The following is a 21,595-nucleotide window of genomic DNA, read 5'->3' as shown; positions in this document are numbered from 1 at the left end:
GATTGATCTGCAAGCACTTGGGTCGTGGTGCAACTGTTTTAGTACCTCTCTCAGATGCAGTGTTTCTTCTATGGGAGGGAGACATGTTAGCATAGTACAAGCATATATAACATGCCAAAGATGTTTACTTTTGGTGAACAAGAGTTGTTCCAAACAAACTCGGCCTTTAGTCATAGGACTTCGGGAATGCTGCAGTACCCTGGATTTGCACTGAGGCCATGCCCTGGGGAAGCCGCACCAGAGGGAAGGGAAAAGTGCCACTTGCCTTCAGGCACCATCATGCTCCTGAGATAGTTTGGCAAAGTGAGCACATACTCTGTTCACTTCATCTTTTCTTTTGCATGAGTAAGATGAAGATTTTGGGCTGGCATCATCAGCATTAAAAAATAAGTCATGTGCAATGAAGCCTTCAGCTGTTAAAAATTCATAAAAGAATGGCTTTAGTTTTTGGAAGGGCCTGCAAAATGATGTCAGGGCTACCTAGAAAAGGTTCCTCTAAAATGCTTGCTCTGCCTGCGATCTCATTAGCCAAGCTTGCCCAGCTAATGATGCTCATTGGCTTTGACATTGGCAAAATGGAATACTCAGCTTTCCTTAAATGTTTTTTGTCAACTTTTTTCAAGCGACCCACTTCCACAATTGGCCTCTGGCTTAAATTAAAAAAAAACCCTCATATATATATGTGTGTGTGTGTTTGTTTGTTTATTTATTTATATATATTTATTTTTGATCCCTGACAGATTTAAAGGTTTATACTGGCTAGTAGCACTACATTTTGGGTAGCTGCTTTAACAGTACCATGGCTTTTAAAACTGATATGGTCATTCTGAAGATTTAGCATTAGCTGGGTTTGAAAAAAATCACAAAGCTTTTTATGTTTTCACTTTGTCATTCTGTTACAATTAAAGGGCAATAACTGTCTGAGGGAGAACACATTAAAAGACAATATAGATTGTGCCCTGAAATACAGTGCAGCTGGATAGAATAAATCTCTTTGCATGGCCAAATAGATTTACATTAAAATGTTATTTTAGTGTTCTGACCAAACAGTTTAAGTGCTGGCTAATCTGGCTGGCTGGGGATTCTGACACCTCTCTGAGGCAGGTTCCAGTCTGCAGCCCACTGCAACCTCCCAAATACCTAGTGAAAGCAACCTGAAAGGAAACCTTAGGTTTTCCTTTGTTTGGAGGTTAATTCCAAACTAGCCAAAATTGGAACAAAAATTGTATCAGAATTTCAATTACATTTCTTTTGCAACAAAGACATTTTTTGTGCTTTTTGTTAAAGACTCTGTGGTCCAGGAGTCTATTACTTATTTTTGGTGGTGGTGGTGTTAATGAAAGCCTATGCGATAGTAGCCACCCCGATTCCAGTTGTACAAAGATCATGTTTTTTCTTTCCTTTGTCCTCTTTCCTCAAAAAATTAGACGAATTATTTCTTTTTGGTGTAAAATGATATGCAAAGGTTCATCTTTGACTTTCCTGAGAGTAGAGTCTTTTAAGGAATATAACAACAATACCACTTAGTTCTTGTTGAATTAAATATAGATACAGCTCACACAAATAATATTATTGGAGAAAAAAAAGACTGCCTGTGCAGCTTCAGATTTCTAACACAGTCTAAGACTTACAGGATTAATGGAGTCATGGTCCCTTTGGGGTTTTGTCCCAGACCACACAGGCCTTGTAAGACAATAAGGCTATTTTAGATTGATGTACTTTGTTCATATTCGGTGCCATTACCTAGGCAATACCAACCGTTTATCTCCTTTAAAGTAGACAGAGATAGTTCAGCAGGAAATCTGTTATTATTTCTCTATTCCTAAGGGAAAGAAATGAAAGAGAGGAATGCTCAGTTTGTTAATTGATGGCATCTTGTGAAAAAATACATTTATCCTCCCCTTCACCCCCCCAAATATTCTAGATAGATACAGAATCAGATGAAAATGAAGAATATTTATTTAGACTGGAAGAAAGACTTAACCAGGAAATACTCAAGAATTAAACAGGTTTTTACATTTCATAGGAAGCTGTTTAATATTTTTAGTCACTATATTAGTTTCTCATTTTTTTTAGTTCCTTATAAACAATTTATAAATACTGGCAATACAGTATATTCACAAAGAAAGATACAATATTCTCACTTGGAAGTCTTTATGTGTATAGTATACATACTAACAATAAGGGACATTTGCAGTGCTTTGCAAAAAACAGCTTAAACCCTGACCTTGTGCAGGTTGTGTATGTTCCTAGATTTACATATGCAACCTTAATAGGACTACATGCAGAAGAAGGTTGTGCTGACTGTGTATTTTATCCTTTATGTGCATGGTATGAGTAACTTTAAATCAAGGGGACATGCCATGCTATGAGGAAAGTATCTGTCTGAACTAAAGCGTAGAAGTGCACTAGCGTACTGAAACACATTTAACTTTCATTTTGTACACAAGTTTGGTGGTGCACATTTATCTCATCAAGTGGGATAATGTCTTTTTGTTTATACAGGTACTTCTATTACATCTGTTACATCTTACAGTTTTTTAAGACCTAAAATAAAAGACCAGGAACTGCATAAGCATTTATAAAGGGTTTAGTGAAATTGATTTTAAATACTTGAAATTGTTTGCCTCATTGAAGTCTTTGCATAGCAAGACTGGAGGGAAACATACTTAGAGAAATGCATTAGCTAAAACACAGGGTTGAAATGGTTGAAAACCAGGGTAAAATGTCAGTTTGGACTTTCTTCTCTGACTTTAGTCAATCCTGGAAACTTTGGAGGAAGAACATTTCAGGAATAATTTCTGATAAATCAGAATATAAAACTAAGCCCTAATGGGCAGTCTTCCAGTTGCTTTTTTTCAGTCCCAAGGAAATCATACAAGTATTTCTGTGAGTAAAAGCAGGATTAGTCTTAAGGTATCTAACTTAGCAGTTCTTGAGCCCGTATTAAGCTGATAAGGCTGGCTTTAAAAAGCATGTTCACATCTTTCTTTAGAATGATTTATCTGGTTTTTGTTCAGTAGATGAAGACAGCAAAAGTCACCACACCACAGCAGCAGACTAGGCCTCACGTGCTTACTGAGCTGCTGTGGGCAAAACAGAAGTCTGCCAGGGAAACCAAGAATGAATTTATTTTTCAAGTATTTCACATCGGCACGTAAACACATTAGACCATGACAGTGGGGTAGACAGCAGAATCACACAATGGTTGAGTTTGGGTGGCACCTCTGGACATCTAGTCCCCTGCTCAAGCCCTTGCTCCAGCAGGCCCGGCTGCATCCAGCTGCCCAGGACTGTGTCCAGCTGAGTTCTGAGTATCTGCAGGGATAGAGGCTCCACAGCTGGCCTGGATAACCTGGTCACCCTCATATTTAAAAACATTTTCTCAGGTTTAAACAGCATTCCCTGTATTTTGATTTTGTGGCCATTGCTTCTTGTCCTGTCACTGGCCGCCACTGAGAAGTCTGGCTCTTCCTTCTTTACACACACACACAGAAACACACAGACACAAACACACACATATCCCCCTGGTATTTATACACATAACTAAGATGTGTCTGAGTCTTCTTTTCTCCAGACTGAGCAGTCCCTGAGTCCTCAGCCTCTGTACAGGTGCTCCAGTTCCTTCATCATCTCCATGAGCCATTTACTGGACTTGTCCATGTCTGTCTTGTACTGGGGAGCCCGTGACTGCACCCAGCACTCCAGCAGAGGGGAAGGGTGGCCTGCCCCTGCCTGCTGGCAGTGCTCTGCCCAATACAGCCCAGCAGGCCATCGGCCACCTTTGCTGTGAAGGCACAATGCTGGCTCATGGGCAGCTTGGTGTCCACCGGGATGCCCGGCACCTTTGCTGCAAAGCTGCTTTCCAGGTGTTTGGCGCCAGCCTGTGCTGAAACTATTCCATCTGCCATCCAGAGGCTGCCATGGCAGATTGGGTAGCAGAATCAAGACATTAATTAACCTGTGTTGCAAAAGGGAAAAAGCCCCAAACCACAAAACCAAAACTTAATGATGTTATACCGTTAAAACACTAGTGGAATCTTAAAAACCTTATGGACATAATAGAAGTATCGGCTCTCCTGTCTAGTTGACTTTTAAAAATTCTAAACGCTGGAGCATTAACACACTCATCCCATCGGAGTTTCTGAAAATGATCCGAAATGTGCCTGTGTGGTACTTTCGAAAGAAGCTAAACCCTGTGATTTCTTATGGTGAGTATTTGAATTGGAGGTTCTGTAGCACCTTGGAATTCCAGATTGCTTTATTTCAGCGATGTTCTCTCATTAAGTTTTACTCCGTGGATATTTTAAAGTTCTAAACACAAAAAGAAGCATACTGCAATCAAAACAGTGCTTAACTTGTGATCGTCTTTGCCAAGTGCACAGTCATCCGATAGTATCATCATTGATCTTGGTGCTAAGGTGCCAAACTCTGTGTTGCTGAAGGATAGTTAGATGATGTAAATAGCTTTTTGTGTTTTGCAATAAAGCACACTTTTGTTGTGCTTGATGTAAAAGCAGGAGATGAAGGTATCTTTTATTGAAGCAAACATGTGGAAAATTGCTCTAGATTGTTATAGTACAGAGCATCTCCCCTGAAAGGAATGAGGTTCATCTGTAGGGCAAACTCTGACTGTGGCACTTCATTGGGGTTACTCCTGGACTCCATGTGGTCAAAGCAAATAACATCATGTCCATCTAAACTGTTACAACCATGAGACTGGCACATTTTCTCATCTATAGTGTTATATTCTAAACTGTCACTAGGCATTAACTCAGTCACTGGTGAAGTCCTCCCACCTAGAGATGAACTCTGCCTCAAAATGATGTTTTCCACTTCAGTGCTACTCGTATAGCAATTACTGGGTCATTAATATCATTGCCTGCAATTAGTGACAGTAGAATGAGCAAGAGGTTTGTTATTTATTTAATACGAACTTTCACTATAACCCTTTCTTATCCAAGTGCCATAGGCAGAGACCAGAGAGATTTTCAAGGCAGATGAACATACTTGAAGGGTGGTGTTGAGTTTGTGCAGTACAGAAAACAGGCCCTCATTTAATGTTAAGGCTTCTGCTTTTGTTTCCAGCAAGCCGTCTTGTCATTAGCAACAATCAGTGTAACTTGAATGCTAACTAATTCTATTAGTTCTGTTCAGCTGAACTGTTAAGCAAAGCTGGCTGTGGCAGTGGGGAGATACTTCTCCCCATGCATGAAAGGCTTTTGCCAGTAGCGTGCTGGGAGAAAGGATAAACTTACCTAAAATACCTATTTGTGGTTGATGAAGTTAACTAGCTAGTAATCTGTTTTAGATGCATACTTTCTGATATACGCAGAATACATCATAATTAGTGGGCTTCTATCTGCCACAGTTACTTCAGCGCTCACAAATATATAATTTGTTTATGTAAACTAGAAGCAGCCATGTGTGCAGTAGATGATTATCTGATGTTTCTCAGAGTATGTGAAATACAGAACTGAAATACTTGTAGAAATTCTTAACTATAATGAAATACTTAAATTGTCATTCATAGTGATACAGTATTGAGGCGCTTTTGGTTGTTTTTTTTTGGTTTTTTTTGGTTTTTTTGTTTTTTTTTTTTTTAATCTCTAAATAATTCCAAGAGAATTTTGACAAAGGACACTAGACAGCAGTGAAGTGAGTAGGATTTCATTGTGGGTGGGTGGATGCTGTGACCTTCTGTAATGGATAATAATTCAGCAAATAGTTTACTGTTTAGTACACTTCATCTGTGGTATTCCTTAACCCAGAGATAAAGTAGTGCTGTTTTTAAAATGATAGGCAGCAGAAACCAGTTTGAGCTCACAGCTTTTTCAATACTTTCCTGTTCCATCTTGTTCACTGTCTCTTTTTCTCTTTATGGAAAGACTGTTGAAATGAAGGGCAGGTTTTTGTTTTGTTTTGTTTTAACACCTGTTTTCTTGTGGTATGATGCCATGTCTCCCTGAAATTCATAGAATCATTTCGAATGTAGGAAAAATTACAAGAACTCTCTTCCTGTTTTGTGCTTAATACTTGGGCGGTCTTTCTCAGTAGAACAGCATGAGATGTGAGAGAGAGTCTACAGATTTCCAGCGGTGTGCCTGGAATTAAACAGTTGGTATATTCCAAGGTATATTATAGTACAGAACCACTTGGCTCTGTCTTGCTTGTGTCCTCCACGTTGGCACACACCCACATCCCCCACACCCCCAAAAAAAACCCCACCAACCTGAAACAGTAATAAAATCTGTCCTTTTTTTTAATACAGGAATAGAAGTGGAGACTTTTATGGCGATTTATATAAATACCCCTATATTGCATCTAAGTATCACAAATCACACCATTAGCATTTGGACACTTCGAGCGGTGGTTAGAAAAGTGAATCATAAAGTTTCACTGCAGAGCTTTTGTCTTCTTCCAGGCAAGAAGAGGCCTGTTTTTTGTTTTACTTCATTTTGTTCTGGTTTTAGCTTGACTGGGTAGGGCATTGCTGCTTACTTGCGGCGCAGAATATAATTTGTGGATCCTGTTTAGATATAAATCCCGAGACATACAACATAGGACACAATTTAAAAATGAAAAAGGATGAGAAGTGGAAAAGAAGGGAGAATTCTTGTCCTTTCCTTCACATAGAAGTTTTGCCTTGTGTGTAGGTAAGAGGGGAAGAGGCTGGCTTCAAGAGTATTCATAAACACTCCATAAGCTTTCATTTAAGGAATAAAATATGTATCTTAATTTGAATAAATTTGTCAAATAAGACTGAGAGAATGAGAGTGTCTGAATGGCCTTTAGGTTGGGAAACTGCACAAAATTCTGCTGCCACCTTGTCTTTGCAAGGAGGACAAATAAAAAACCCCAGACATTAGAAAATCGCAAAATGACTGGTAAACCATTTTTATATGTATTTTGTGACTGTCTCATTGTCCTAAAATGTATTAATTGAGCAAATTCAGCAGGTTCTTAATCTTTATTTTATTAAAGAGCCTTTCCTTATCTCTATAGATCAGTAGAAAAGTTAGGATGAGATTTTACTGTCTGTAGATAGAAACACAGACGATATGTTGACAGTATCCTGTGCAACTGTTTGTAATACATTTAAGCTTTAGCACTTGTGTTCCAGGTTTGGGACTACTGATAGTTAAATTTTGGAAGACAGTTTCATCATATTTGTAAAAAGTGAGAAAGTTGCAAAGTCAGTCTCATTTTTTGTCACTACAAGCAAGAGTAAACCGTTAGCTGCTAGTAGTGGGAATTGGTATGTTTACCTTGTCTCTATACTTGCCACAGCTCACCCAGCGTAGTGTTTGCCAAGCTACCTGTTCTTTGGTGAGCAGCCTGAAGAATTTTTTTTAGGTTGTTTCAGATCTCCATGCAGATCTGGCATTGCTACTAAGGGTGTGTGTGTTAATTTCATTTAATTAAAACTCTCTTTCTATTACCTCAGCTGCCTTGTTCTTCATCCTTGACTGGTCTAGAAACAACCTCTGTGTTGTGATCTGTGATTTGTGGTTCCATAGTATGTGATTTCTGGTGGTTTTAAACCTGTCCCATAAATTTAGATAATTTATGGGAAAGAAGAATTATTTATTTGGTGCTTCACTAAGTGAGTCATTAGAAGGACCAAAAGCAGATGAAAGCAGTCAGCACAAACACATAATGCCTGGCTGAAACAGTGTTCATTACTTAATAAAATAAAAAAAAAACCTCAAAACCTTTACATGCATTTAGTAATCCTGTGAGTACATGTGAGATCAAGTGCAGCTTTGCTTTTAAGACTAACTTCTTATTACTGTTGATCTAAAGCTTTCATGGATTTTTGCTGCTGTTCAGGCTTCTCCGTTCTGTTTCTAAGCACAGCTGGGGAAAAGTGGAGATTGGTAGGGTTATTTGATTTTATTTAGCTCTGATTTGGAGAAACCTGTTTTCTGATGCTGAATTCAAGCAGTATTTAAGAAAAAAATGGTGGAAATCACTACTGTTGGACAGTACTGATCTACCCCAAAGTAACCTGTAATTTTCATTCTTCTATTAACACTAGCAGCAATTAATTCTTGATGACCTTGTCAACGATGTGTCTTCGATACATTGCCAAATGGCTTGTATTGTCCAGCACACTAAGGAGGGGCAAAACCAATATTGTCCTTGCCCATCAGTTGACATCACTCTGCCATTCCTGTAGTGGATTAGGGTCCATTTAGTTTTCACAGGAGAGTTAAGTACGATGATAATTTCTTTCTTCAGCTGTGTAGTCCATTTCGTATTCAAGCTCTGTAAATAAATGTGTTATAAAGTTGTGTTGGTTCAAAGGATATGAGATGTAATTTCCAAGTAGGCAATGTTTTTCATAATCCTAAAAGTATGGTAATAATTGTGGCAGAATTAAGAGGTTAAGTTTTTTGTCTGCTGGTGTTTTCTTTTAAGTAATTGTGATGGCGTTTTTTCATTTTGTAATGTGTGTTTTTAGGAGTGAAGGAAGTTGAATTTTTGTGACTGTGCCTTCATTTCTAATCTCTTTGTGAATGAAAAACTACATACAGGCACAAATCCAACAGCTTAATTCTCCATCTGATTAGACCAATGTTACCAACCTGATAGGTTGAAAACAGCCAAGATCCATGCAGTGGCTTTGCCTCCTGGGAGGCAGAGTAATAACAATCAAATGAAGACATATTAAAATGTAATATTACTTCCTCTCCATGGGGACTGTATGAGAATCATAGCCAGGAACTATTCTTGTCAGCTGACTCTGTTTCGCTCACTGATTCCCTGCCTCTGCATTTATGACTAATGCATTTTGTACAATAAACAACACTTGGGAAGTTTTAAAATCAAATAAATGTAAAACACAATACATCGATTCACTTGGGTGAAAAAAAACCAGCTTTTTTTGTTTGTTTGGGCTTTTTTTCTCTGTGTGTGGTTTTGTTTTCAATAATTTATATATTTTGAAGAAGGGAGGGCAGAGCTGGAATGAAATTTTTTTGTCTGAATAATTTAATTTCCTCTTGTGTAAGGAAGAGGATATGTTAAGGCAGTGTTTTACAAAACTGAAAATGTATATTAGCTTCTCCAAAGTAAGTATGTATCAGCAGACTCTTAACCATAATTTTATAACAAGTAATTCTTTTTCTGAAAGTTGAAACCCCAAACTTCTGTTCCTTATAAAATGGCAGCTGCTATCACATACGAGGAATGCAGACATATGGTATCTGTGTATGTGGAGCTTGAACATCATTTTTGACTGACTGCTGTAAACATTACCTATAAATTATTACGATTTTTTCAGAGAGTCTTAAAATTAATAGAGATTTTAGGGCAATTGTATGTGGTTATTTGTAGGTGTGGATAAACTGTTGACCGAGTAATTTGATGTGCTTTTGACTGTAATTATTAGTTGTGCAATTGACACCAGTGGAATGGGACAGGTCTCAGAAAATCAGAGGTACCTATCCATCAAAAGATGTAAAGATATTTTGCTACCTGTTTAGCGAAATGGTGCTTACTTTTAGTTTCCTATGTGTTACTGTATTAATACAAAGTGTGGGATCCTGAGAACATTTAATACTTATGAGAAACTTTATGTTAATCATTAATTATACTTATTTATGTTAATATTTAAGTAGTATTTAGTCTTGTCAGCACAGGGCTGTGTGCTGGTAGTTCGTGTGTGAGTAATTGTCTCCAAAATATTTAGACCTAAATATAAAAAAAACCCAAACCTGTTCTTTTGTGTATATATATATGGATATAAGCATAAACTGGATGGACGGTCTAAAATTTGGTCATATAAACACACCAGAGAGTAGCATTTCTGTTTCAGACACAAGAAACTTGTGTTACGTTTCTGTGTTTATACCCAGCTATCCCAGACACTTTTTTTTGGAAATACCCTTTAAGTGTGAGCAGAGCTGCAGGTACAGGGTCACTTTACTGCAGAAGTGTGAGTGCAGTGGAGGAGCTTATGTGATAGTGGGTATAATTTCCATTTGAAGATCAGTAGAGAAAGGCAGCAGCAAGCGTTTGAGGAATATTTTGTACTCCCTCCCTTGTTTGACTTCTGCACTCCACACTGTCAAGGGGGCATTAGCAGTGTGAAACTGTTTTCTCTCATGTCCCAGATTACTACTTCTTTTCTGTGCAGTTTTTCAAAGCTTGGAACAATGTGTTTTAAAACAACCCGCTTTCTTCCTGGTACACTAGGGATATGTGAGGTTTTATTTTGAAAGTCTTAATGAATTTTGAAAAATAATTTCCTCCAGTGGCCTTGGGTAATTGTCGGCTTAATTACAGGGAGAAGCTGAGATGGAAACTTTGCTTTGTCACTGAAATGCTCCTCTCTGACAGTTCCCAGTTCCTTGGGATGTAGCAGTCTGTACTCTGAGCTATAACATAGGCTTTCCGAAAACCCCTTGAAGAACTGTGGAAAAAGTGAATACTTTTGCAAATTCATTCATCTGACATCAAAGCTATGAAAGCATTCTTTTAGGAAGCAAGCGAGGCAGATTGTGCTCGTGTAGGCACACAACCAGATTTATTGTACATGTGGGCCCCGCCATTCGGAGACTGTATTTGAAGTAATTCTGCATTCTTTTGGCTGTCTTACTTTCTTGTTCTGTATCGAGGTCAGACTGCATCCTCTGCATCTTATTGAGGTCTCCTGCTCTGTGGGTTAAATGGATCGGCCTTTAAAGCATAAAAAGGCATTGATGTTCAGAAGAAGCAACACTCTATTCCATTAAAATCAAGTGGTTGGTGGAGATCTGAGCTCCCATTGCCTCGATTAAAAACCAAACGAAGAATAGCAAAAAATTCAAGACAAAGTCAGTGTTTATTAGTTGTACTTTCAGTTGATGCTCAGCTTTGGTATTTCTATTTACTGCCTTTTTTTTTCTCTTGTCCTTGTGCTGGTACATTGGCGAATAGGTCATAAAAAACACTTTCAGCATAGACACATTTGATTTATGTCCAGAACGAGTTCTTAGTATTGATTTTTTTCCCCTCTGGAAAAAAAAAAAAAAACAAAAGAAAACAAAACTATATGTCTCCATTATTTTCTGAGCCTGGCAATGCAGTGGCACATTTCAGATCGGCTTTTATCGTAAATTACTCAGTGTGCTCTTTCATATTTTCAAAAGTCTTTTTGCAAGTCAGAAAAAAAAGAAGCAGTTGCACATACAGCTATTGTCACATTTTTACAGGGGGGAGGGAACAAGAGGAGGAACTGGGAGGGACCACGTATGAGGAGAAGGGAATTTTAGGAAAAGAAAGCACAATTTGGGAAGTTTGTATGGTGGCTGTAATTTGAGTTGGTCACAAAAGAGGCAGAAGTGGAACAAAACCAAAAAGTAGATCAAAGGCTAGGAAGCAGGGTTCAGCGGTATGGGGTTTATATCTTTATGGCTAGAGAGAAGATTAGAGCAAGAAAAATACTGCCACGGGGCTAGGAAGACATTGTGAAGGAAAAAGGAAATATACATAGGCTGCATTTGAAAGAAAATCCCCAAGGAGGACAAAAGAGAAGGAGCGAGAATTAAAAACAAAGGTCTGAACAGTGTGAAGCCCTGGTTGAATTAGATCCTGAGCTGAAAGGAGAGGGGTAGAGGCAGGAAAGTGCTGCTTAAAGTAGTTCACCACAGCCATGACAAGCCGTGAGCTCCATTACGTGTCATTTTCTATTTGTTTTCTCCAGTTGGTGGCCTGGTGCTGATGCGTGTGCACGCATCCGCTCCTACGTGCCTTGTGGGCCTTGCATAAACAGCTGTAAGAAATGACGTTGAAATTTCAACCCCCAGGACAACCTGGGGTGGGAAAACCCCTGGTGCGTTCCTGTAAATAGCAGAGCCGGAGCCCAGTGCTGGTGGATGAGCCTGCATTGCCACCGTGAAGGGGCACCAGTGTGGACATGGACAGTGGTTCGGTGCCTGGCATGGTGCAGGCTGGCGCCGTGATGCCTACAGCTGAGGAGCTGCCAAATAGTTTTCCAGCAGCTGTTGGGGGTTCACAACCCTAGACTTGTGACTCAACGTTTTTGATTCTCTGAGGGAGCTGTGCTTCATGCTCAAATCACGTTGCAGTGCCAGCTTGTGGCAGAATTGGGGTTTTGTGGTGCCAGCCAGCGCCTAGATAAGCGAGAACGATATAATAAACACAGGGGAAAGCATCTGTTTGTTTGTACGAGCTGAGAGGTTTCCATGAGAATAGAGTGTATTCCCCCACCGCCACCCACCCCTGAGGAGGCTCCTCAATGCTGAGAAAAGTGAGATTGTACTTTAAAATATTAAATGGTTTTCCAATCAGTGCAGAATCTCAGCTTTTACCTGGGTCTTTTGTATGTGTTCACTTCTTCCAGCAGGAGATTTGTAACAGAGGAAGCAGGTGTAACGTGGTGATTATAAAGATACTGTTGGGGTCAGGGTTGGGGAGGGTGAATTTTCAATGCTTTGCTCCTCTGAGTCTGCCAGGGCTTCCTTTTCAGCTGACTCCCATCACCTTTTAGCAAGGTGCTGTGTTTTCGTCCAAGTGAGTCAGTCAGTCAATTGTGCGTAGAAAAAAAGGTTGCTGGGTAAATTTGAAACCTTGATAACGCATTCCTCCATTTGTATATATTGTATGGCTTACAAATGTGTTCATTCCTTTGGCTTTCAACATTTCACAACATTCCGTAGGTCAGCCTGAGCAACAAGAACAGGTCCCGGTAGATTGAAAGGTTTCTGCTTTCAGACATTCATGTTCACATCACTTTGCCTGTTGATTTCCTGATTTTTATTTATTTTTATTTTTTTTATTTTTCTTTTATTTTTAATCAGCAACATCAAATGGGTCTTTGGAGGGCCTGGATAACCAGGAGGGAGGGGTGTGCCAGACAAAAACCATGAAGATCCTCATGAAAGTTGGACAAGGTAAAGACCATCTGCTGTTTCATGAAATCGCTTTGATCAGCATCAATGTCCTTTTAGTTTCCAGACTTCCTTTAGCCATGTAGAGCAGAGAGCCAGCCGAGTCTAGTGTGGTCATTCCTCCCTAATAGTCTGAAAGCAAAGCCTATTTTCTCTTCCTCGGCTACTGACAGATTTCTGCAAAAGGAGGGTTGGTGTAATGAGATCTCTTCATTGGAGAGATCCCTACAAGGAAAGGTCACCTGGGAGTAGTGTGTTTCTGTCATTTTTATTTTTATTTTAAAAACAAAAGCCACAACTCTGCTGCTCAAAATTATTTAAAATACATGAAAGGAGGGAAGCTAATATTTCTATAGTTTGCTTGTTATGAATTGTGATTACAGGGAGGGTTTTGTTCATTGTCTCTTCACATATAGATAACCTATTGTGCAGGAAGAAAGAATTATTCTTCTACGCAGAAGTTGGTTTAGTAGTCAATCAACTTCCTCAGTTAAACTGAAATGTCATCTGCAAAGCTTTTCTTGCCTGTTACAGGAGTCCCTCTAGTTTCTGCAGATGGCCTCACCATTTAAACCTCTGAAATAATATAACCATTTTGCTTTAAAAGGAAAAGGTCCTTTGCATAAAGATTCTTCCGTTTAAAAACGTTTGTGTCCCGTGAGGTACCCAGACCTGGCTTATAAAGCTCTGTACCATCAAGTGCTGAAGCTGTATGAGTCATCTTTCTCTCCCCCAGATCCAAACTCAGCGGGGCTGCCCCGGCACACGGATCCCACCAAGCGCCCTGAGCAGGAAGCTGGCACCAACGGGAAGAGTTCCACCACCAGTCCCTTTGTGAAGGACCACTCAGGTAGGCGTGGTGGGGCTCACGCCTGGAACGGGGCTCTGGCGCAGTCTCCTCCTTCGTCCCCAAACGCATTTTATTTTACCATTAAAGTGACAGAAAAACAAATGTTTTTGTACCGAGATGGTGCAAAAGCCCATACTGATGCTCAGGTGCATAGTGTCTGGGAGTTGCAAGTTCTGGCAACAGCTGCTCTCTCCCCTCTTCCACTCTGCAGCAGAAGTTAATTACATCTTGTGAGAATATCACTCATTTACAGGAAAGTTTTGGATAGGACATTCACTAAGCAGCTTTACGATGGTAAATGCCACCTTACATTTAGTACTCTGGCAGATGAACGAGTCTTTCTGTCTTTCTCTTCCCGTATAATCCATTATCAAGTGGTTCTCGACAGCCATTTATAAAGTTTATTTCAAGGCATCTATAATTAATGTCCTGGTCTTTTAACTGACCATATAATATCTACACATGAATGGTTGGTCTTTCACTAAATTTAAAGATTATTTTTTTTTTTTTTAAATCTAAACAAGATAAACAGATGGTTCTGAATAAGTATCTTCAGGATGCATTTCAGAAATGAGGTGAACAAGAAACAAAACTAGATTTTAAGACCTTGGGTCTCCAGAAGAAAATTTGGTGGATTGGGTGTGCTACAAAGCAAAACTTGCTGACAGTTGATTCTGGGGTTTCTGAAAATGGCTGCAAGATTTCCTTGCTAATTCTGCCATTAGTTACTGGGCTAACAAATCTTTGATTTGGCAGTCACTAGGCAGGCTTCAGCCATTTCCTACGGAGATTCTGGTGGGAAAAGTTCACAGTTACATAGACGCAGCATCTGCAGAATTCCTCCACCTGTGAGTGATCATCAAGGGAGGGAGGTTGGTTCAAGTTTTCAAGTGAGAAAGTGTCAAATGAGCATTCATTTAACTTTTGTGACAAATAATACGACAGTGCGGTGGCACCAAATATGCATCAGGCTGTTCAACACATGAGGTTTTCCTGAGTACCAAATGTGTGTTGTTGTTTTAAGTAAATGTAAGTTAATACAAACAGATACATGCCATAGGCATTTTGCCTGTCTCCTGCCCTGCCTCAAGCTCCTTTGTTTCATGTGCAAGCGAGAGGAGTCCACGGGGGGCGGCACTAAAGGCAGTCTAACTTAAATCAATATGCGAAAGATAAAATAGCAGAAGAATGGTGTGACACTGAACAGTACCAGTTGTCCTGAGAATTGTCATTTCCCTCTGTTATTTTCGCTTTGCAGTCCTGTCCCACCCTTCTTTGCTGCCCGGGGCTGGCTAGCATCTGTTAAAAGATGCGGCATGCATCAAAGGCTGCCTTTGTCAGTGCCAGTCCTGGCCGCTGATGGATGATGATGTATGAAACAGGGTGGTTTGGGAGCAGCACAAAAGTGAGACCAACAGACACAAAGTCTTGTTTAATATTGATTGCTGACTTCGGCTGTTTGCATTTAGCTATCTAACAGGGTAATTGGTTTGTCAAAGTGCAGCTGTCAGTTAATTCTTCCAGTCTTGCTTACTCTACACATTTTTAAGCAGTGTAAACAGGTCGTAGGATGGCAATAACTTTTGTCTGTTGTATTTCCGTTCTTTCCAGGATCTAGCACAGATGGCAGTAAGGCTGGGCATTCCAGTATACTGGGTTCAGAGGTGGCCTTATTTGCAGGGATTGCATCAGGGTGCATCATTTTCATCGTCATCATCATCACTTTGGTGGTTCTTTTGTTGAAGTACCGGAGAAGACACAGGAAGCATTCCCCGCAACACACGACAACTCTCTCACTTAGTACGTTAGCCACCCCAAAACGCAGTGGCAACAACAATGGTTCTGAGCCCAGTGACATTATCATTCCTCTAAGGACTGCAGACAGTGTCTTTTGCCCCCACTATGAAAAGGTCAGCGGCGACTATGGACATCCTGTGTACATAGTTCAAGAGATGCCTCCTCAGAGTCCAGCAAACATTTATTACAAGGTCTGAGAAACACACAACCAACTCCGTGGTACAGTTGAGTCATAGAGGAAACTCACTGGTCAAATGCTTTCTGTTGGGGTTTGTGATGATGCCTTGTGCACTAGCATTGACTCAAGCACAGGGGGGAGAAGGCGACAGCTCTTTCTCCAGGAGCCGGTGCGAGCTGGACAGCTTACCTAGTCTGTAGAATTCCTATCTCGGTGAATAAGTATTCACTAAAAGCTGGAAGACTTTTACGTAGAAGATGCCCATTCTGATTGCTGTACTCTTGTTACATTCATCATCCTCAAAGCCATGTGCTGCAGGCGTTCACGCATGTACGAAAGCCAAGGGAAGATGGAGTGATCCATGGATGTTAATAGTTCTAGGCATCCTGGGAAGGTGCTCTAGGATATATCAAGCTTGAAATGCAATCTTCTGACTTTTGTGTGTGTCTCTCAGTGCGTACTGGATTTGTCACATAGACCTTGGTGTCTAAGTAAGACTTGTTAAAGTTCTCTTGCTTTTAGTCTGTCACTGTTCCATTTGTTTCTGTTATCCGGTGCTCTGCCATCCTTCACATAAGATTTCCTTTCACTCCACCTCCTGAATCACTAATGGAACATTAATGTTTGGAGATCTGCGCTCCATCCATCTGCTACAGCAGCCTCACTTGAATGGGTAATGCGGTTATAGAAATTGTGTTTGATAGTAAGGAGCCTTCCAGCCAAAAAGTTGGGCTGTCAACAAAGTCAAGAGCCGGACTGGGTGGTGGAGGGAAGGGCTGACTGCAGTTGCAGTTGAATACTGCTGCCTCAAAAATAGAAGCTGAGAAGAAAAAACAAAAAAAACCCAACATTTAGGTAGCACAGCACTTTGGTATGCTAAGTTTTAAGAGGCAAGTAGGAGACACAATAACATGCGCAGTGGATTAGGGCTGCATTGGAAGGAATTAATGGTTATCAAATACCAGTGTGCAGAAAAAAAATAGTACCTTCAATACAGTAGAACAAAGGGGTATTGTTAGCAAGTGAACAAGCTTGGAGAGGACAAGACAATAGCAGGCCATTAGGATATATTAGGGCAGGGCTGTTGTGGTACTGGCAATAAAATATACAGCTTTGAAGCTGTAGCGAAAACGTAGTCTGCTTTGGATGACTTTTAAGCAGACTCAGCTGCTATACTATCACATTATACTAAACACAGGGAAAGCATGTAAGAAAATAGCAGAGAGCCAAATCTGACCAAGATGATTATAAGCCAATGGGTCAAACAAGCTGTAATTCTATCACTGGTAAGGTTGTGGAAAAAAAAGCCTTTCTCATCTCTAAAAGTAAGACAGAATTTCTTTCTGACTGAGCCTTTTGACACTTTGGTTTATTGTAGTGCTGTCCCTGCACAGTGGGTGTAGGTACTGTGACTGACACAGGCGTTCATTGGTGCTCTGTTGCAAAGTTAAAGCACATATGGCAAACCTCTTGCAGTCCTTAAGAATAAAATAAATTATGACACTGAGCTGGAGAAGGAAGATATGTCTTATTTATAATTGGTGTATAGAACACGAGGGATATAAAGTGAGTTTTTCTTTCGTTCATTCTTCCTTACTTTTTTATTTTGGTTTGCTTTTTTTACTAATATATATTTTGAGATTGCACAGAAAAGAAACTGCTTCTGGGAAAAAACATCAGCCATCCAAACAATGGGAGCATATTAAAAAAACCACAACCAAATCCAAAGCGTCTTGTAAGAGAAAACTAGGAAATATAAGGCCCAAAATATGAGGAAGGCAATGTTACTGCATCACATATTTAACAGTGATAAGATATGCCGGCATTTATTTTGTGTGTTGCATTTTCCCTTGCCTTATGGGCTGATGTGTTCTGTAGATTTCATTGAGGTTTGTAGAGGGGGGTTTCAGGTTAAAGTTTTCTCTTTAGTATGGCTATTCCCCTAAAGCTCCCAATCTGGGGAGGAAATAAAAAAACTCTACTTTTATATGTGCTATGCAAATAGACATTTCTAACATAGTCATGTTACTATGGTAACACTTTGCTTTCTGATTTGGAAAGAAAATGTAGCAACAGCATTTTGGGGTTCTTAGACCTCCAGTGAGCACCTGAAAAAAAAAAAAAAAAAAGAAAAAAAGAAAAGAAAAAGACAAAAAACCTGTCATAGAAATGATCACTCTGTTTCCTGAACCTGAAAATGATGTTGGGATGTTGGTCCAAAAGAGAGAAACAAAACAAAAAAAAAATCCCAACCCATGGTTCTGTGGAGGGTTACCATGGTGACTAACTACAGTACATATGTAATTCTTTTCAACAACCCTTCCTTTCTGTGAATCCATCCATACAAGGTTCTCTTGTAAGTCATTAAGATTTTATTTTGGGGGAGGGGGAGGAAGGGAAAAGATGGGTTTACTGATACTGATTTTTATTAAATCAAACCTATGCTTCATCAGTTGGCTACATTCTAGTTATGTACTAAACTGTGAAAAAAAAAAATCAGACGAATTGCTCAAGAGCAACCTGCAACCAATTAAAAAAAAAAAAATGTACTGTGCGTCTGTTTTGTGTCTAGTGCAGAATTATGACAATCTACCAACTGTTCCTTTATTTGACGTTGGTCCAGCTTTGAAAAGTTACTGTAAATGCCTTGCTTGTATGATCATCCCTAGTCACCCGACTTGGAATTTGCACCATCATGTCTAAGTGAAGATGCTGTAAATAGGTTCAGAGTTACTGTATATGGATTTGGGGTGTTACAGTAGCCTTATTCACCTTTTTAAATAATAATAATTAAAAAAAAAACCACACATGAAAACAAGATAAAAATGGCTTTTCTTAACCAGATTGTGTATATAGAGCAATGTTGGGTTTTTATAAAGTCCGAGCAAGATGTTTTGTATAAAATTTGAATTTTGCAATGTATTTAGCTACAGCTTGTTTAAAGGCAGTGTCATTCCCCTTTGCACTGTACTGAGGAAAAAAATGGTATAAAAGGTTGCCAAATTGCCGCATATTTGTGCTGAAATTGTGTACCATGAATATTTATTTAAGAATTTCTTTGTCCAGTTTGTAAGTAACACAGTATTATGCTTGAGTTATAAGTAATTTCTTCTTTTTGTTGGTTTTTTTTTTTGTTTTTGTTTTTGTTTGTTTGGTTTGTTTGTTCTGTTTTAAAACTAGCCGGTCATAAGTTTGAAATCTGCTTTAGTTCCACATTGCAATTAGTTCCCGGAAAATGAAAATTATGAAAATCACATTCCACGTCTGTTTGAAACTGAATTTGTTCTTAAAAAAATAAAATATTTTTTTCCTATGGAAAGCTTGCCTTCTAAGTATTTCCTTATTTTGTTTTGCAATTTTTTTCCTTTTCAAAACATGAAAGTAAATAAGAAAGCCAACAAGCCTGCCTCCCTCTGCCCCTCCATCCCTCCTTTCTCTCTCTCTCCCTCCTCTCCCCCATCTCTCTTCTTGCTAATGACTTAGAGGAAAGAAAGCTCTTCATAATACACTGACTTCTGTTAACCTGCTTCTTTCCCAGACTTTCTCTTACATCATATATCATATATATAACACCTATCAGCAGATTTTAAAAAACACAGGGGGGTCTTATGCCCTTGGAAGTCAGTGAGCTTGAGTCAGGTGCAGTAGCCAGATTGCCTGGATGATCTGGGAAGTGAGATCATAACCATGCAAATAATTCCCAGACCTTATAGAGTGGATTTACACTGTGGGCAGTCAGAGAATAAAATATACCTGGAGCCTTCTGGGCACTGTTGCTGTCACCGCTGCTCCTGAGGAGGGGGAGTGAAAGCCTGGGGTGGTGGGGCTGAACAAGAAGGAGCAGGGGGTGGAAGACATTGGGACAATGGCAAAGGATTAGAAATGCTGCAAAGTCAAAAGATCTCTGCATGGTTCTTTCCCTGGGGCTGTGCATCATCCTGTCCCTGCTTTACTGCGCCTTAAGTTAAGGGAGATGGGGGCCACTGCGCTGATGACACAAGCCTTAATACGAGATCTGTGGTGGTGTTTGCACTAATTTTCATTTAGGATAAGCAGGTACCTAATTTAATAAATAATACTTTCATGTTTTGACAAAGTCCGGTCACCCTGAAAGTGAAGCACCTTTCAGTTTGTTAGTACATAAGTGGCATGATCATCCATGGAGCAACAGGTGGGAAGGTCTGCAGAGGGCAAAGGTGCATTTTTAATTGTAACAACAGATGCAAGTTTGTCATAGAATTTTCATTGAAGAAAGGCAGCTAGATATTCATAGTATTGGTCACACAATTCCCAGTTGTCAAATTACGTTTCTGCATTATCAGGGAAAAATTGGCTGTATGACAAAGGCACTAGATGCTTTGCAATGGCACAAGTATTCTGAAACTGGACAGACAGAACGCCCTAGAGACAGTGGAAAATTGGGGTTAGCACAGCTTCTTGCTGACGGAGCTCATTTCACAGATCCAGTTTACAGAATCAGTGCTGGAAGTCGACTGTAGGTGGAAAGTCACGCAGTGGCCCTTAGGTTCACCTCCTGACTGTGCCACAGGTTTCCTTGGGAGAGTTACTTGGTCCAGCAGAAGGCATATGTGTCCACGGTAGAGCATGTGAGCTTCCTCGGACTTCTCAGTAAATCTCTTGGGCCTAATCCTGCATTTATGGCTGTAAATCATTTCAAAGGAGATAGACTTGTGTACTCGTAGGCACGCACATACTTGGCTGGATTCAGGCTTCACTCCCTGCTTCGTGCTTGCACATGGGGCATTTCGCTTGCTCATCTTGGTTGGTTGTTGTGGGGTCCCCATATTGGTAATGGCTGTGAGGTGCTCAGGTGTGATCTATGCTAAAAGTCTGTCTGATACAGCTGTCTGTTAGAGCTGTGACTCCAGCTCTATTAAGACTAAGGCTATTGTTTTTGTTTTAGGCCTCGGTAAATGCTGGAAGATGGTGATAAGAAAAAGAATTTGATAGTGTCAAGTTTACATGGCATTTTCAGTACTGTGCCTCTTTGTGTCTATGGTAAACATTATTATATAATTACATATATAGTATATTTATAACTAGCATGTATACTGACACCCACCTATTTTTGTCACTCTTTTTAGCAATAAGGTAAAAACGGCATTGCTATTGTCCTGGTTTTGTCTGGGATAGAGTTAATTTACTTCGTAGTAGCTGGTACAGTGGTGTAATTTGTCTTTAGAGTGAGAATAATGTTGATAACACACCGATGTTTTAGTTGTTCCTATGTAGTGCTTACCCTAAGTCAAGGACTTTTCAGGATTCCCATGCTCTGCCCGTGAGCGGGGGCACAGGGAGCTGGGAGGGAGCAGAGCCAGGACAGCTGACCTGAACTAGCCAAGGGCATATTCCATACCATAGAGCATCATGCTGAGGGTGTAAACTTGGGGGACTTGGCCGGAGGCTGCTGATCACTGCTGAGGAGCTGGCTGGGCATCAGCCAGCAGGTCGTGAGCAGTTGTGTTGTGCGTCATCTATTTTTATTGGGTTTTCTTCCCCTCTCTCTTTTTGTTATCTCCCTTTTCATTACAATTATTGTTAGTAGCACTAGTAGTATATTTTATTTTATTTTATTTTATTCCAATTAATAAAGTATACTTTTCTCAGTCCCTGGGTTTTACCTTTTTCCGATTCTCCTCCCTGTCCCACCAGGGAGGGGGGTTGCAATGAGCGAGTGGCTGTGTGGTGCTTAGTTGCTGGCTGATGTTAAACCACGACAGCTATAAATGTTGTCTCCACTTGGGGAGCGGGGGAGGGGTGGTGGTGGTGGAATGGTTTCAGATGTAACTGTTACAGTTACCCCTGGGGACAAGGGTGCTGGGTTAATGGCAGGGCCTTGCACATACACCT

The 21,595-nt window shown here is 40.0% G+C and overlaps 1 protein-coding gene across 1 annotated transcript in view; it reads left to right on the top strand.

The window, feature by feature from the left end:
- Positions 1–19,039, top strand: part of EFNB2 (ephrin B2) — a 46,124-nt gene extending 27,085 nt beyond the window's left edge. Inside the window, exons 3-5 of the mRNA XM_056329437.1 lie at positions 12,810–12,902; positions 13,636–13,749; positions 15,361–19,039. Coding sequence (XP_056185412.1) covers positions 12,810–12,902; positions 13,636–13,749; positions 15,361–15,743 — 590 coding nt within the window. The 3' untranslated portion in view covers positions 15,744–19,039. The remainder of the gene's footprint in view (positions 1–12,809; positions 12,903–13,635; positions 13,750–15,360) is intronic.
- The last annotated feature ends 2,556 nt before the right edge of the window (positions 19,040–21,595 follow it).

The sequence above is a fragment of the Falco biarmicus genome, chromosome 2 (genome assembly GCF_023638135.1).
Source record: "Falco biarmicus isolate bFalBia1 chromosome 2, bFalBia1.pri, whole genome shotgun sequence".
Taxonomy (NCBI): Eukaryota; Metazoa; Chordata; class Aves; order Falconiformes; family Falconidae; genus Falco; species Falco biarmicus.
This window is presented reverse-complemented; position numbering and strand designations above follow the sequence as displayed.